Source organism: Alternaria novae-zelandiae (genome assembly GCF_023758075.1).
Source record: "Alternaria novae-zelandiae strain BMP 2774 chromosome Unknown scaffold_28, whole genome shotgun sequence".
Lineage (NCBI taxonomy): Eukaryota > Fungi > Ascomycota > Dothideomycetes > Pleosporales > Pleosporaceae > Alternaria > Alternaria novae-zelandiae.
In genome coordinates this window covers 338,608-353,702 of record NW_026056988.1, presented here as the reverse complement: position 1 = coordinate 353,702, position 15,095 = coordinate 338,608, and the positions used below count along the sequence as shown (strand labels likewise).

General features: G+C 52.7%; 7 protein-coding genes across 7 annotated transcripts; 3 read left to right on the top strand and 4 right to left on the bottom strand.

Annotated features, from left to right (window-relative positions):
• Positions 1–412: 412 nt before the first annotated feature.
• Positions 413–2,448, top strand: J4E88_010112 (uncharacterized protein; the record flags this gene model as incomplete). The annotated part of the gene is made up of 4 exons (XM_049403707.1): positions 413–693; positions 745–769; positions 1,621–1,950; positions 1,996–2,448. Coding segments are annotated over 4 exons (1,089 nt in total), but the record flags the coding sequence as incomplete, so codon positions are not given.
• Positions 2,449–2,469: 21 nt separating this feature from the next.
• Positions 2,470–3,951, bottom strand: J4E88_010111 (uncharacterized protein; the record flags this gene model as incomplete). The annotated part of the gene is made up of 5 exons (XM_049403706.1): positions 2,470–2,534; positions 2,580–2,624; positions 2,675–2,768; positions 2,831–3,703; positions 3,769–3,951. 5 exons carry the CDS (start codon positions 3,949–3,951, stop codon positions 2,470–2,472), a joined length of 1,260 nt encoding a protein of 419 aa, XP_049250635.1.
• Positions 3,952–4,193: 242 nt separating this feature from the next.
• On the bottom strand, positions 4,194–5,257 carry J4E88_010110 (uncharacterized protein; the record flags this gene model as incomplete). The annotated part of the gene is made up of 3 exons (XM_049403705.1): positions 4,194–4,634; positions 4,700–4,898; positions 4,965–5,257. 3 exons carry the CDS (start codon positions 5,255–5,257, stop codon positions 4,194–4,196), a joined length of 933 nt encoding a protein of 310 aa, XP_049250634.1.
• A 740-nt stretch (positions 5,258–5,997) lies between these two features.
• J4E88_010109 (uncharacterized protein) lies at positions 5,998–7,591 on the top strand (the record flags this gene model as incomplete). Its single annotated transcript, XM_049403704.1, has 4 exons — positions 5,998–6,022; positions 6,073–6,391; positions 6,441–7,308; positions 7,358–7,591. 4 exons carry the CDS (start codon positions 5,998–6,000, stop codon positions 7,589–7,591), a joined length of 1,446 nt encoding a protein of 481 aa, XP_049250633.1.
• A 141-nt stretch (positions 7,592–7,732) lies between these two features.
• On the bottom strand, positions 7,733–9,451 carry J4E88_010108 (uncharacterized protein; the record flags this gene model as incomplete). Its single annotated transcript, XM_049403703.1, has 2 exons — positions 7,733–8,073; positions 8,125–9,451. The coding sequence occupies 2 exons, from the start codon at positions 9,449–9,451 to the stop codon at positions 7,733–7,735; spliced, it is 1,668 nt and encodes a 555-aa protein (XP_049250632.1).
• A 2,124-nt stretch (positions 9,452–11,575) lies between these two features.
• On the bottom strand, positions 11,576–12,537 carry J4E88_010107 (uncharacterized protein; the record flags this gene model as incomplete). The annotated part of the gene is made up of 2 exons (XM_049403702.1): positions 11,576–12,448; positions 12,502–12,537. The coding sequence occupies 2 exons, from the start codon at positions 12,535–12,537 to the stop codon at positions 11,576–11,578; spliced, it is 909 nt and encodes a 302-aa protein (XP_049250631.1).
• A 730-nt stretch (positions 12,538–13,267) lies between these two features.
• Positions 13,268–15,027, top strand: J4E88_010106 (uncharacterized protein; the record flags this gene model as incomplete). Its single annotated transcript, XM_049403701.1, has 2 exons — positions 13,268–13,272; positions 13,320–15,027. 2 exons carry the CDS (start codon positions 13,268–13,270, stop codon positions 15,025–15,027), a joined length of 1,713 nt encoding a protein of 570 aa, XP_049250630.1.
• Between the last annotated feature and the right edge of the window lie 68 nt (positions 15,028–15,095).

Below are 15,095 nucleotides of genomic sequence, written 5' to 3'. Positions count from 1 at the left end.
TAGCTAATAAAAGAGTATATTTAATTAGTTAAGCTAAGCTTTTATTCTTATTCTATCTATTCTAAGCTAAATATTCTACTTATAGACTACTAAACTATTTACTTTAAGAGTAAATTAAATAAAGAAAGCTAGAAAGAATAAGCTTTAGTAAAACACTAGATATAGGTAGAGAGAGCGTTGCAGGTAGCTGTAGAATCTCGCACGTGGGTGACACGAGTGGGGTTCGTCCGGTGTCGATCCAGACCGCACGCTAAATGCAGACGCTAAGTAGCTTAGAACCCCACTCTCCTGGTTCTGACCTATGTTCCTGCATATCACGATTCCCATATTACCGCAATCCGATCATGTCGAAAAAGGTAAGCTACGGATAGCAGATGCGCTGTCGCTGGAATTGACGCTAAGCCACACGCAGGGAAGCGACACGCCTTCTTCCATTCGGATCCGCGAGAATCAGCGGCGCTCGCGTAATCAGCGGAAAGAGCTCATCCAGGACCTGCAGCGACGCGTGCAGGAATATGAAGCCAAAGGCATCGCCGCTACCCAAGAGATGCAACGCGCAGCTCGCAAGGTTGCAGAGGAAAATGCACGTCTAAAGAGCTTGCTGGCCAGCCGTGGTGTGTCGCGCGAGGAGGTGGATGCGTATCTACGATCCTTTGATGCGCCAAGCGCCCCAAGTCCCTCAGCTGCCGCGCTGTATGCTCAACCGGCGATGCGACCTCAGGTCTCACTTACTCCCGCGCAAAGTCCTGTCGGATACGCGACGTATCCTGTCTCTCAGCCTGTTGTACGGTCTCCGGCGCAAGTTCCTGAGCCAGCCCCTGCACAGATCCCAATCCAACAGCGGCCGCACCAGCCAATTCAACATCATGCACAGTCCTTCCCAGACACCCACCATGTTCGTCAGTCAGTGGTAGGAGCCATTCAAGACGCAGCATGTATGCCCGAGAGAGCGAATGACACGACCAACTCGCCGTCTACTGCTGCGCATGAGCCTGTTGCCATGGTAGACCAGGAGGAGTCATCTTGCTGCAAACCACCCGAGACACAAAGAGCCGTCGATTCTCGGATAACAGAAAGCTCAATGACTGATCAAACCGTAGCCTCGTCCCGCAGCGTCGCAGACGATGATGATTGTCCTAACACTGCGAGTTGTTTTTGTCCACCCACATCTGCGCCTCAAGCGAAGTCGCTCGACAATGGTTTGCTGATATCATGCGATACCGCTGCCACCATTATATCAGAGATGCGTGGCGACGGTGATAGACATCGGATACGGGCGAGTCTGGGCTGTCAGGGAGACCAGGAGTGTAGTGTCAAGAATACGCTTGTTCTAGAGCTCATGGATGAGAGATAGCTTGAAACGATACCAAAAATCGTAGTCTTGGTCCTCCTCTTGTGTAACGTCTGCTCATACGCGCAAGCAACTTCCTTTTGAGGCTGACAAATGACGTCACGCCGCGTGGCAGCCCGTCTCAACATCGTTACCCCATAATTTTTCAACACTCGCAGCCTCGACAGCCTCCACTTACTGAAACTCTTCACAATGGCGCACAAGAATGTGAATGCGAAAGTGCTTTACTCCTATCCCGTCGCGTCATCAGGTGCTGACAGCCTTCCAAGTCTTCAAACGCCGAGCGGGTGCGCAACAATCAGCGTCGCAGTCGCGCCCGGCGCAAGGCATACATTGCCGAACTTGAAACGAAGCTCCGCGAATCTGAAAACGGATGTAGTCAAGACCCTACGACAGCAGAGCTCGCGAAAGCTACCCAGGAGGTTCAATCGCTCAAAAAGCTGTTGTATACGTTAGGGCTTGACGAAGCATTCCTCGAGGCTTTCTCGAGAGCCCAGCATCTCGCAGCACAGTTCTCAAGCTACCAAGAGAGCATCACACACATCGGCAGTACGCCTGAAACATCTTCTCAACATATGAATACTTCATTGATCAGCGAGGTAGGCTCACACATCGCAAATGTCACCATAATTTGACAAGGCTAGTTGGACACAAGCTCTATTGTCCCCTCCCAAAAGCAAGCACATGAGGTTTATTCACCATTCGGCGCGGAGATGGACATACGGAATGCGAATATGCAACTGAACCTAGTAGATTCGTATGCGATGGACGCGTCGCCCTCATGGGCATCGCAAGATATGCCTGCTGCCATGACTCCTCCAGCATGCGCCAATGGAGGTTTGAGTTTGTTGAGCCCACTTCAGGATAACGCGGCCGAGTTTTCGCCAGCATCGAATGGACTACCAGCGCAACTTTCAGTTTCGACAACGCTTTGTACAACCGCTTTCTCCCTCGTGCTTGCACAAAACCCCGACGGCCACAGCTCAGAATATCTGGACAAGAAGCTAAGGGCGGGCTACCGATTCAGCACGTCTCCGTTGGAAGGTTGTCGCATACAAAATCATGTCTTGTTGGAGGTTCTTGCAGAGATTGCATGAGCGTTGATCTAAGCATGCATGCTATCGGTCGAGGGCATTTTGGCGACGTTTCACCCTCCGTAGCTGAAATATGAATCCACTAGCCACTACATATGAAAGACCTGCAAAGATCTGAGTATAAAGATACTCACGCGAAGATGAAGGCCGTCTGAGCTTGAGTGCGATTCCCTCGGAAACTGCTTCAGTTAGTTAAGGCTCCTCTCGACCTCAAGAACGGGGCGCATACCTGTTGCTGGGATGATGACTGCCGCCCAGGATAAAGAAAGTAACGACTGCAGGTTCTTGATGCCTGCGACTTCGACGCAGAGCGGGCCAATGGTCTGGTTGGGTAAGTGGTCAGTGGAGCTGTCTGGAGTACTTCTCGGTTACGAAGTTGACTTACCATCCAGAATACACCAACGATCGCGCCGCAGAGAATGGCAAAGAATACCGTTAGTGCGTAGGATGTAGCAGGCAGCCAAAACGCAAAACATGAAAGACCGCACAGCAAGGTCAACGCTCCTGCCGTATCTATCCTGCTCCATCGATCACTCAGGATACCGATGATTGGACGCCCGATCGCTGTCCCGACGTTCAAGAGGCCGATTATATCTGTAGCTTGGGATCGCGAGAGGCCTATCGATAGTGCAAAATCGGAGAGTGAAAAGAGGAGGACGATGTATCCCAGCATGCTGATGAAGACCCATGCAAGCAGCAATACCACTTCGTAGCGCCGCAGAAGTTTGGTATCGAAGCCTAGTTGGGATGGCCGAATGGCCTTGTTCCTGTCGCGTATGAAGACTGTCGCAGTAAGATTGGCCACGAAAGCGATGATGCCCGTGATACGCAACGCCCAACCAATGCTGTATCTTCGAATAATGGCCTCGGTACCCCAAGTGAAAGCTGCGCCGCCGACCCCAGACCCTGCTGCACTGATGCCGTTGGCCAGGCTTCGTTTCCGATCAAACCATTGCGATAGAACTGGAAGGCATGGAATGTACAAGAATCCAATCCCGCAGCCGATCAATACACCCTGCGAGAGGTGGAGCTGCCAAACCCGAGTTGCGAATGAGGCAGCGATGAAGCCGCCGAGCTGTAAGATCAGGCCGCAGCACATGACAACATGGGTTCCAGATCTGCGACAGAAGACAGTTACGAAAGGTGCCACGAGCATAGCAATGGCAAAGTTGAAGCCACCGATGAATGCATAATCCCAGGTTGAGGCTTCGGGGAAGATGTCGTCCGCTAGGTAGTGCGATAGATAGATGCCATAGGCCTGAAGGTTGTCAGTATGATGCACGGTGGAGAGAAAGTCTCTTCCAATAAGCGACCTTGACTCACTGATACGGTACCCCATGTGAAGCAGTTTATCGTAAAGCGCGCTGCTACACAAACCCAGCCGTAGCCGCCATCGGGGGGCGTATGCTCTGCATTGGTAGTGTGCTCTCCTACGATTACCTCATCGAGCGTCAGTGGCGGTGACACCTCGCTGTGCTGTCGGGGAATGCTGTCTTGTTTCGTCATCTTTGCGGCATGCATTCAGAAGCATGGTACCTTCTGCTCCAGCCGGCGCCACTATATATGCGCGTAGGAGATATGTCACTTGCATTTGCGGGGTGTCACCACTCACGGATGATCGACAGCACTAGTCCAGAACCGGTCGAGGGCTGTTGATACATTCAGAACCTGCGCTTTACTACCACACTGTATGCCAGACTCCTACTTTTTTGAGACAATGCTGTTCTTGCATTCAAATGAGGTTCGGATCAATTCGAAGGCCCCGCGTTGGTGGACAAAGCCGCATGCTGCGTGTCTGGGGCAGGCTTATTAGCTTCCTTTGCTTGTTTCGCCCGCTTCTCTTCCCTCTCACTGAACCTGTCGCCGAAGAGATCGAAATGAGGGCGCATCACAATGGTGTATTTGACGAACTCCTCCATGCAGTCGACAAGTCGGTCTCTATTACCGCTGGGCATTAGCCTGCTGCCAGCGTCCTCCTCGGTGAACTGCTTGTATGCCATGGGTATGGAGCTTTGGTTCGGTATGACGAACATGCGCATCCATCGACCGAGTATTCGCAGGGCATTGACTGTATTGAAGGACTGTGATCCGCCGTTTACTTGTGCGATTCCGAGGGTGCGGCCCTGGGTCGGACGAACAGAGCCGGTGGACAGTGGTATCCAGTCGATCTGGTTCTTGAACACGGCCGTCTATAAGAGGACAGCCATTAGCATGACGTTCAGAAAGCATACTGAGTTTTAGGGCACCAGCTTACGAGAGTCCCATGCTGCTCAGGACATATCCATATATGCCCATCGCTCCATTTACTCAGTTCGCGTAACTCTTGCACTTTGGGGTGTGTGTGTTGTACATCGTCCTTGACTGGTAGGCCAGTGGGGTCGTACATGCGAACGTCGCAGCCAAGGCGGAAAAGTATTCGGCTCGCCTCGTACGATAGCAAGCGCGAGTAAGATCTGCCTGGAGTCAGTATATGCCATTGAACGCACCCATGGGGGCACTTGGCTGGAAGTAGTCTGTACCTTGATCGCATGCTTCCGTGCAAGACCACCACCCTGAGCCTGTCGTCTCCACGGTGGAGCAACTGTGTATCGACCATCTTCAGTGCAGTGCTGAGTTCTAATTCAGCCACCCAATCGTCCTCATCATCTTTCCCCTCAAGTATGAATGGCCGGTAAGCCTTTCGAACTTCCACATCGTCTTCAGAAGGTGGTATCGCCAATGAGCGACCTTGATACGCGGGATCAATGTCGAGTTCAGTTCGTGCACGTTCGGCCGAGGTATTGTTCAGATCTCCGTTCGGTATCGTCGCCATTGTACGTGCGAATTGGAAGGAGGTGCGCAGAGGTCTGGAGGTGATGGTGCTGCGAACACCGATACTGAGGATTGAGCGGTAGATTTTCATGAGCTAGCGCATGTGGATGCGTACGAAGTGCGTCGAGATGTGAAAGTGAAATCGCATCGAGCTGCTCGCAAACTGGCAATACGTTCTTGCAAAGGTAACTTCGGAATACCGTTTATAGACGCGCAGGTAGCGGCGACACGAGAGTGCCTGGGAAAACACGTCATGGTTAACCAGCATGTCACTCCACATGTCCGATTCGTCGAGACTTCACGGACCCTGCGTCCCAACCCCGGAGCCTCACTTGGAATGCGATGGCTTCCAAATACTGTCCAAACTCCATGCCTGATGCACCTTAGCAACTGCATGGTGCAGGTCCGCACCGCTTGCTCCCATCAGCGACCATGCACTCCACTTAGTCGTCAGGAGTTGTAGTATGTCAGTTATGTGGTGTCAATGGATGAGAATTGACATGCATTGCATATAGACTGTGATGGAGTTGAACACTATGCCCATAGAACATGGAGGAGACGGTGTTGGTGTGCTTACACCTGGTGGGAAGTGCTGTAGTGGGGATAACGGTCGAGCACGTGGAGGGGTAGCCGGAATGCTTGGCGACGTTTTCGCTCCTAGACCCCTGCAAACGTCGTCATGTTGAAAGTCGTGACTGGGCGCCTCACCAACCTTGTAACCCACCACAACTGAGCAGCAACATGGAGTACGACACTTTCTCAGCACGTGAGTAAATGCGCGCCTATACAAGCTGTTCCATGACTAATCAGCACCAGCGCAGTACAGCACCAACGACGCGACGTCGTTTGCCCACACTTCGGCGCGCTCGCGATGGCCCATCATCATCACCCAAGGCATTGACGACGTGCACCGCTCTCTGCACGACACCAAAGACGAGACGGCCATCACAGAAGGCAAACAGGTCGTCGCAGAACTCGCCAAGCTGAAGTACGAGCTGCAGCACGACCGCGAGCTCACTCCGATTTCCGATGATGGCGAGCGCGATGTCGAGGCATACAACAAGGAATTGGCAGCAAGAGGCAACCCCAAATGGCACAACGTGTCTTGGCTGTATGCCGAGTGCTATCTGTACAGGTATGTAGGCCTGAGTCGCTCAATGGTGCGTGCTAATGGCCATAGGCAGACGCATCGCAAGCATCTTTAAGCAGACCACCAAATGGCGCTCGTACGACATCTTCGCTCGCCAGAAGATGGAAACCTTCAAATCCTCTCGCCCCGCCGTCATCGAACTCGCCGCACGCTACAAAGACATTGTCACCGAGCTCGAACAGAAGAAGACAATCAAGGGTGCAGAGTCGCAGGAGCAGCTCGAGGCTGCAGAGAAGGTCCTGTTCACCGAGATGTGCGAGATCTGTCTCTGGGGCAATGCGACGGATCTGTCCTTGTTGACCAACCTGTCATACGAGGACATCCAGAAGTTGCAGGGCTCTGAGGCGCGCAAGAACTCCGAGAAGAACATTCTGGTCAACGACCTAGACAAGGCGTTCGAGGTTCTCACGCGGGCTCAGAAGAAGGGCAAGAAGGAACGTCGCGTTGACATTGTGCTTGACAATGCTGGCTTCGAGCTCTTCGTCGACCTGATTCTCGCTGGATATCTCATCGCATCCGGTCTGGCGACAAACGTGGTGTTCCACCCCAAGAACATTCCATGGTTCGTTTCAGACGTTCTGCCAGCCGATTTCGGTGCACTCCTCATGGCACTAGCCGACTCACAGAGCTTCTACAGCGCGCTATCGGAAGACGAGAAGCACGCTGGCAAGCAGTCCGTACCGCTGTCTGAGACAGAGAGCGCGAATCTGCAATTCCTCTTCCAGCATTGGAGTGGTCTCCACGCAGAAGGCCAATTGATGATGCGACCAAACGACTTCTGGACTGCAGGCGGCAGCTACTGGCGACTTCCCAAGAGCGAGCCGGACTTGTACGAGGATCTCAAGGAGAGCGAACTCGTCATCTTCAAGGGCGATCTCAACTATCGCAAGTTGACCGCTGATGTAAGTGCCCTCTTCTACATTCGTCCCTCGCATTACTGACCATCACTAGGCTGCTTGGTCTCCTACCACACCATTCACCGAAGCCATTGGTCCAATGGGCCCTGGCTCAGGTCTACGAGTCCTCGCGCTCCGCACGTGCAAAGCCGACGTCGTCGTCGGATTAAAGGACGGAGAAGACGAGCGCATAAAAGCATCAGAAGGGGGCGGCGGAGACAGTGGGGCGAGAAAGTGGGCTTGGAGTGGCAAGTGGGCTGTTGTCCAATTTTCGGACGGAAAGGCCTAGTCGACCAAGCACATCTGAAGTTATGGACATGTTTGAGTGTGGATAGACTATAGACATTAAACTTAGATATGACAGAAGAAAAGTAAGTACATGACATGATTGAGCGCCGGGCTCTGTCGGCCCCAGGCCGCGATGGAATTTTTAGTAGACGCCTCTCCTGATGTCTGAGGCGATCTGTTGAAGCTCCTCAACCGTCGGTGGTTGCTTGTTGCCCTTCAACAGTTTGATCTTGGAAAGGCTCTCCATCTCTTTGATCTTCCTTGCGACGAGGCCATTTTTAGCAGGCCGTGTTTTCGGAATACCTCGTTGCTGAAGGTGCCCCTCTAAGCTGGGTCTGCCGCTGGTAGGTTGCTGGGCAGAGCGTGCCCTATCTCTATGGAGTACATCTGCACGTGCAGTAGGCTGGTCGTGCGTCTGTCTGGGCTGTTCACGAGGTCGTGCGACTTCTGCTTTCGCCGCTGAATGTCCTAGAGCCCTAAGATCTGTTGCAAGTCAGTGCTGGTGCGAGGAAATTGAAGTAGACTGCGACGTACCATGCAGGAGTTTGTGACCATCTGGCTCACTTCCTCGCCATTGTCCATTGTCACGCTTAGCCCACAGCCTCCTCATCGCGTCAAGCTCAAGATGATACTCTAGAGCGCCGGAGACTGGAATGCTACTGCATATTGCTACCATGTCCAGCGTTTGGCTGTGCACTTCGGCGTCTGCATTAGCCTTCACGAGTACAACCTCTAGCGTGCTTAATGGTTCTCTCGGTTGGGGTGGAGGTGAGTCTCCGCGGCAAACAAACTCCAATGAGTCAGGACGCTTCGCAGATCGGAAGCTGAGCTTGCGACGGAGGATCTTCGGCCCCGCTGGACTTGCCGAGCGACTGCGTTCTGTTGGTTGAGTTGGGGTACTGTCCTGACCAGTAATGAGGGTGGTCACTGTGCGTAGAGAATCGATCACGATGGAAGTGTCTTCCTGTGCATCCTTCTTCCTCTTAGTTGCGCTGCGTACAACTGTAGCTTCTGCGCTAGGAACTGGGAGCTGGATACGGATGTTCGCAGCACGGGAGAGTGCCGACTTGACCATGTGAGGTGGCGTACTGCTCGTCCAGCATCCCCAATATTTGCCGATATCCTTCTCGCCGCTGGCGTTGACTCCACCAATGTCAGATAGGTCGATGAGAAATAGGCTGTCGCGATAGAGGATGTCTAGTCCCAGCTCGCGCGCCTGCTTACATACCATCAATGCAGGATGCATCATAAAAGATCGGATGTCGATGGTGCTCGGGCCATGGCGGTGCCGGCGTCGTGGCTGGGGTGTGACACGCGACTGGTATGGTGTGATGGAGACCGCGCGTTCTTCAGCGAAAACGTATGACAATACGTGATTGACTATTGCCTGGGGAAGTTGAAGAAAGGAACGCGTCGACTCTGTGGGACCATTGGTAGCTTTTGTCGTAGGCGCCGTGTTACTCAAAGCGCTGATGGAAGTAACGTTGGTGGCGTAAGACTCTGCTGTCGAGTTCGACGAGGCTGAAGATCGATCCGATTCGTCGACGAGTGATTCGTCAAGCATTATCATACACTCTATGGTGTGCGCATCCCACTTGTCGTCAAGACTTTGCGATGCCGCTGAGGGAGGTATCGACTCTTTTGCCATGACGCGTCTAAGCTTTGCGTTCACATTACAATGACGCGATGATCCAGCCTTTGGTGGTGGTAACGGCTTGTTCTGACCGGGGAACAAGTCCTGCATGTACTTCTTGGTCGTAGCATATGCTTTGGGGTCGAGTGCGTAGTTCGCGAAGTCAACGCTGAATCGAGGGTCTGGAAGCTGAAGTGCGAGCATGGAACGGGGCGTAACCTGTGCCATAATGGTGAAAGCCTCCTGCCTGTTGTCGTTGGAGGGCTAAAAATTGCTAAATGAGTGACGATGATGGTGATAACCAGAGAAGAAGAAGAACAACAACGAGTGGACGAAAGCCTGCGCCACTAGATATGAAGGTAACGACAGAGTCAGAGTCCAGCTCTCAATGGTGAACGATCGACGTGATCATCAACGAAGCTGGAGAAGACGATAACTCCATTCTTAACCCACATTAGATGACGATCACACCTTCTACCCTGTCTGCTTCCCATGTACAGACAGACCCATGGCTAGCAGATTCAAAAGCCGTTACGAAAATGGGCCGGGCACAGATGTGATGTAACCGTATGTCCTTAATCTTTGGAGGCGACGTGAGGCTTGATCGTTTACCTTGATCCCATTCGCTCGATGTCAATTCTACCCACAAACATTTCTAATGGCGCTACTAGGGTATCTTGATCAATTGATAATTGCCGTTGATAAGGCTCCGTCGCGTGGTCGAGATCAAGGTACATTACTCAATTACGAGCAGAGGTAAAGGAGCGGGAAGGGCCTGAGGCTTCATCCGAGACTCAGAACGTTCGAGCGTCAATGCAGAACGAAAACCTGAAACCTGACGTACCCGATTCGGCAGATCGACATGGCTGGGAACTCATCGCGAAGTGGAGACGATGCGCGAACGCGACCGTGTGCATGCAAGCGTTTGCTGCCTCAGTGGGTGGGGATGAGGCTGTCCAGAACGCACAAGCGACGTGCAATGTTTCATGCCTTGGGCATTGACGAGACCCATGGCGATGGGCGGCTGAAGAGGTAGCCGAGATGTACCGACTGCATATGGAGATGAGATATACTGGAATTGCCGAAGCCTACTATGAAGCTAGTCGCGTAAAAGAGGTCGCCCACGCTCTTCTGCTGCAGGTACTGTTAAGATGGTGCAGGACGAAGGAAACTTGGAAGCTGCCCATGGCGAGTTGAGCTAGCGCCTATCACGCCAAGCCCCCGTTGTTTTCGAGGCCTGAGGCCTTCCGTCCGGCCCCACATGCGCGTCACGGCCATGCACCTCGCCTCGTCGGATTTGCCTTCGAAGTCGCGTCTTCTCCTTGACACATCACTACAACATGCGCCCGATGCCAGGGCATGCTCGAGAGGGATTCGCCATCGTGTGGGCTGCCTTTACATCCGTGTCTGCGGCGAATTGAGAATCTGCACCAGGGCGAGTGGCCCCTACCCATTGCATAGTTTCTTAATGTCCCATCCAGTATTGGAAACAGTCGACAAACCCCCCAGCCACTGTCCGGATAAGCCCGGGAAGGCTTTCGCATATCAAGCCAAATCAGCACGCATCGCACGACCATACGCATCGACAAAACATCGTCGAGTCCGAGGCCCTGGTCCACGTCCAAGAAGGCCACCCTACGGCGCCAGCATCATCAACATTATAGCCACTCAACATGTGTAAAGGTGTTTGTATATCTCAATGGGTCACTCGATGGGCTTACAAGTCAGTGCCCCAGCCTCCCCGTTCATGCAAAGCGTTGTAATGGGCCATGATTGCCATGGTCAAATCAAACACATTACATACAGGACCGTCAAGCTTCTATAGATCACTACTTGTTAAGACACCGATGTTCATATAACGACTCCATCAGGATAAATCGTCCGGATTCCCGAATCATGAAGATTCCTGCGCTCTTTCCAGCGCTTGAGCAACCCGCATGCGCGAGGCGTCCAGCCAGGAAACGCGGTAATCGCCGTGAACCCGCTCATCTAGGCTAATCATGGTCAGTTTCACATACCAGTGACTCTGAAGAATCACCCGATGTCGGACGGTTTTTGACTTTGCGAGATTGGGATTATGCATTCGCTGTCGGAACAGAGAATGGTCGTCTTGGGCGTGCGAATCGATCCTGTTCAAGCTCGTCTTCAAAGGGATGTGGTCATTGGCGATACCTTGGTCATGGCATCTGCGCTCGGCGCTGGAATGAATGTTACTTATCAACGTTCCGCACACATACTGTAGCGCGAACTTCATCGAAAATGTACGTATGAAGCGTTCGCTCGTGATCATGCATTTTACAAGTCTACAGGTCGATCACTAATCTCCATATTCACCGGCATCGGCTTAGACGACTACTTACTTTCCGATGCGATGTCTCGAATGAGCCTGCGTACTTCATCGTCGTTCATTCGTTCCACTCCCAACAGCTTGTTGTCATCCAACTGCTCCCAGCGTAGCGCAGGGACTGTTCCTGCAGACCATCGAATCATATCACCGATGACCTCCATGTCGATCTTCCCCGCCATCATGGCCTCAGTCGCGGCCTTGAGCTTTTGATCCATGTCTTGGCTCGACTCCTCCCAGCCATCGCTGCCCAGGGTCTCCTTCGCCAGTGCCACCATCTGCTTTTGGCTCTTGATCACGCTCGAGATGTAGAAGGAGCGGTTCTCGGTCTGTTCAGCCTTCTTTAGCACGTTGGCGACGGCAGTACTGATCGAAGAAAGCATCGTCCAAGCCATCGGAATCATTCCATCGTTCATGTATTGAACCTTTTTGCTCCGAATGTCGATGTTGATGAATCCAGTCCGCAGGTTCCAATCAAGGAAAGCTCCATTGGATATGGTAGTGTATGTGATCTTGCCTTTCGCGGCCAGGTCCTTGATGTGCTGATAAGCCTGGTTCTTCCCGTGGTGAAAGAGCGGCGATCTCGCTACGGGGTCCTCAGGGTCAACGCTGAACTCGCCCATTACTATACGATAGACTCCCGCGGAGACAGCAGCTTCGATGATTCGTCCCTGGAGGGTCGGATCGGGCCCAGATGTCGTATCCACGATAGCATCGTGACCGCGAAGGGCTTCGGCAATCGCCGCGGCAGAGTTAGTGTCGACGACCTTGACTGACACGCCAGCAGGAAACTTCTGCCCCTCCTTCCGAGCAATAACGGTAACATTCAACTTGGCTTCAAGAAGACCCTTCAAGACCTCAGACCCAAGACTGCCGGTCGCCTGAGCAATGTCAGTAGACCGCCTTCTCCTGGTACTCGTAGCTATGAACTTACACCTGCAATTGCGACATTCGTGATCTTGCTGGACATGATTGGTGTGCTTGGTGTCGATCTTATGGAGAGTATAGTTTGAGAATGTGGTGGTGGTGTAGGCGATCCTGTTGTTTTGGTGGCTTGATGTGGTCTTTTCTGGTTCTGAGAAGCAGGCTGTGGCGATAACTATATACATCATCTCGACATCGAAGACTAGGTGAAGTCAACCAAACGTGCGCAGATACCTAGTCATCCTAGATTCGTCCGGATTGCAAAGCATGGCATCAACAGGTTCGCGTTTTCGGCCATAACTCAGTCAGCCTCAAGTTAAGCGTGCCACGATAAGTCCGGTACGCTAGTCGTGCGACGGGACGGCAGGGGCCATACTTCCGTTCCGTCACATCTCTCGCGGCCCTGTCTGGATGACAGCTGGAAATCGCCTACGTCATAAAATCTCAGCTGCTAAATCAAGGTGCTATCTCGGGCAGAAGACCTAGCGCAGTAGGGCGGGGTTCTAGAGAGTCCCCGAGCCCTGGAGATGTCTGTTAGGTAAACGCCGACTAAAGCAAGCTAGACCTCGGCACAAGCGCCAACGTCGGCGAAGGACAACGATTATACAGTTTATATCAAGGTGTGGTTTTTCTCTCGCACGACAGACACAAAACGCTGATGAGAGCGCGCTCGTACCAAGAAAGTGATAGCTATCCACCGGCAACTGATCAAAAGCGACATCAGTCCCAGACTCCCGGATACGATCCTACTACAACTTTTACTACCACATCAAGCAATGGAGTAAGCCTCCCTTTTCCAGATTCAGCTACCATTGCTAACCAGAACAGGAATGGCCATGCCTCGAACGGTGAGGCCCCATATTACGATCTAGGGGAATACAGACGAGATGCTCAAACGACATCTCACGAAGCGCAAGCATGGTTCGCCCGTGGTCTTGTGTGGTGCTACTCATTCAACCATGAAGCAGCCATGCAGTGTTTTGAGGCGGCGACTGTACATGATGCGAGTTGCGCATTAGCCCACTGGGGTATTGCTTACGCTGTTGGCCCGAACTACAACAAGTCATGGCGCATGTTCACACCGGAAGATCGCACAAATTCCATCGAAAAGATACTTCGCGCCTTGTCGCAAGCCAATGACGTCGCGGCCGCTGCCTCGCCCGTGGAGAAAGCACTCATCACGGCCCTCAATGCTCGCTTCCCAAAGAGTAACACAGATGTTCCAAACGACCTATCGGCGTTCAATTACGCCTATGCAAAAGCTATGCGCTCGGTCTACGAAGAGTACGGGGAAGATCTCGACGTGGTCGCACTATTCGCCGATGCCGTCATGTGCACTCGTCCGCGTCAGCTCTGGGACCTCAACACCGGGAAGACTACAGGCACAGATGTGGACGAGGCAAGAGCCGCTCTGGAGAGGGGCTTGGCACGTTCCGATGGTCTCAAACACCCGGGTCTGTGTCATCTGTACATCCACATGATGGAGATGTCGCCTTTCCCAGAAGTGGCTTTGCCCGCGGCTGACAGTCTGCGACGACTTGTACCTGATGGCTCTCACATGCAACACATGGCCACACACATCGACACAGCCTGTGGCGACTACCGTCGCTCTGTCGATTCGAACTTTGACGCTATACGTGCGGATGACAAATACTTCGGGAGTGGGGCCAAAGCAGCTCTCATCTACAACGCATATCGATCGCATAACATCCACGCTATGGCCTACTCTGCCATGATGTCTGGTCGGTCTCGGGGCGCTCTCTACGCTGCGACACGGATGTCTGAAGTATTGACTTTGGAGTTCATGTCGATCAAGACGCCACGAATGGTAGACTGGACCGAGTGGCAACTCGTAACGCTGCCTCACGTGTTGATTAGATTTGGTCGCTGGGACGAGATTCTCGAGCTCCCGGAGCCGGTAGATCCGGTTTTACTCTGCGTCTACAAAGCGACAATCCATTATGCCAAAGGGATTGCTTTCGCAGTACTTGGGAGGATAGATGAGGCAAGCCAGGCAAGAGACGCTTTCGAAAAGACCCGTCAGTCCGTACCGGAGGACCGTATGTACAGTCCCTCCTCTCCAGCAGAACCCATTCTAGCTGTAGCGTCGGCCATGCTGGAGGGCGAGTTGGAGTATCGCAAGGGTAATCACTCTCAGGCATTCTCCGTCTTACGACACGGCATTAAGTTGGAGGATAACCTCGCCTACGCTGATCCGCCACTCTGGATGCAACCCGTTCGCCACGCTCTGAGCGCACTCCTTCTGGAGCAAGGCCAGTCTGAGGAAGCCGAACTGCTTTATCTAGAAGACTTGGGATACAGTGATAGCCAGCCTCGTCGGAAAGCGCGCATCAACAACGTTTGGGGACTACATGGTCTTTATGAATGTTTTATGCGGAATGGAAAGCAGGAAAAGGCCAAGAGCATACGCCTCCAGCGTGACATTGCCGTGGCTTCCGCTGACATTTCCATCGAGTCCTCATGTTTTTGTCGACTGTCAGCGTCAAGCAGTGAGCAAAGCTGTCATTCTACATAGATAGCAACTTGTCGGATCGGATGAGTGGAACACTGATGCTATTTCTGTTCCTTTCGTCGATAAATCTA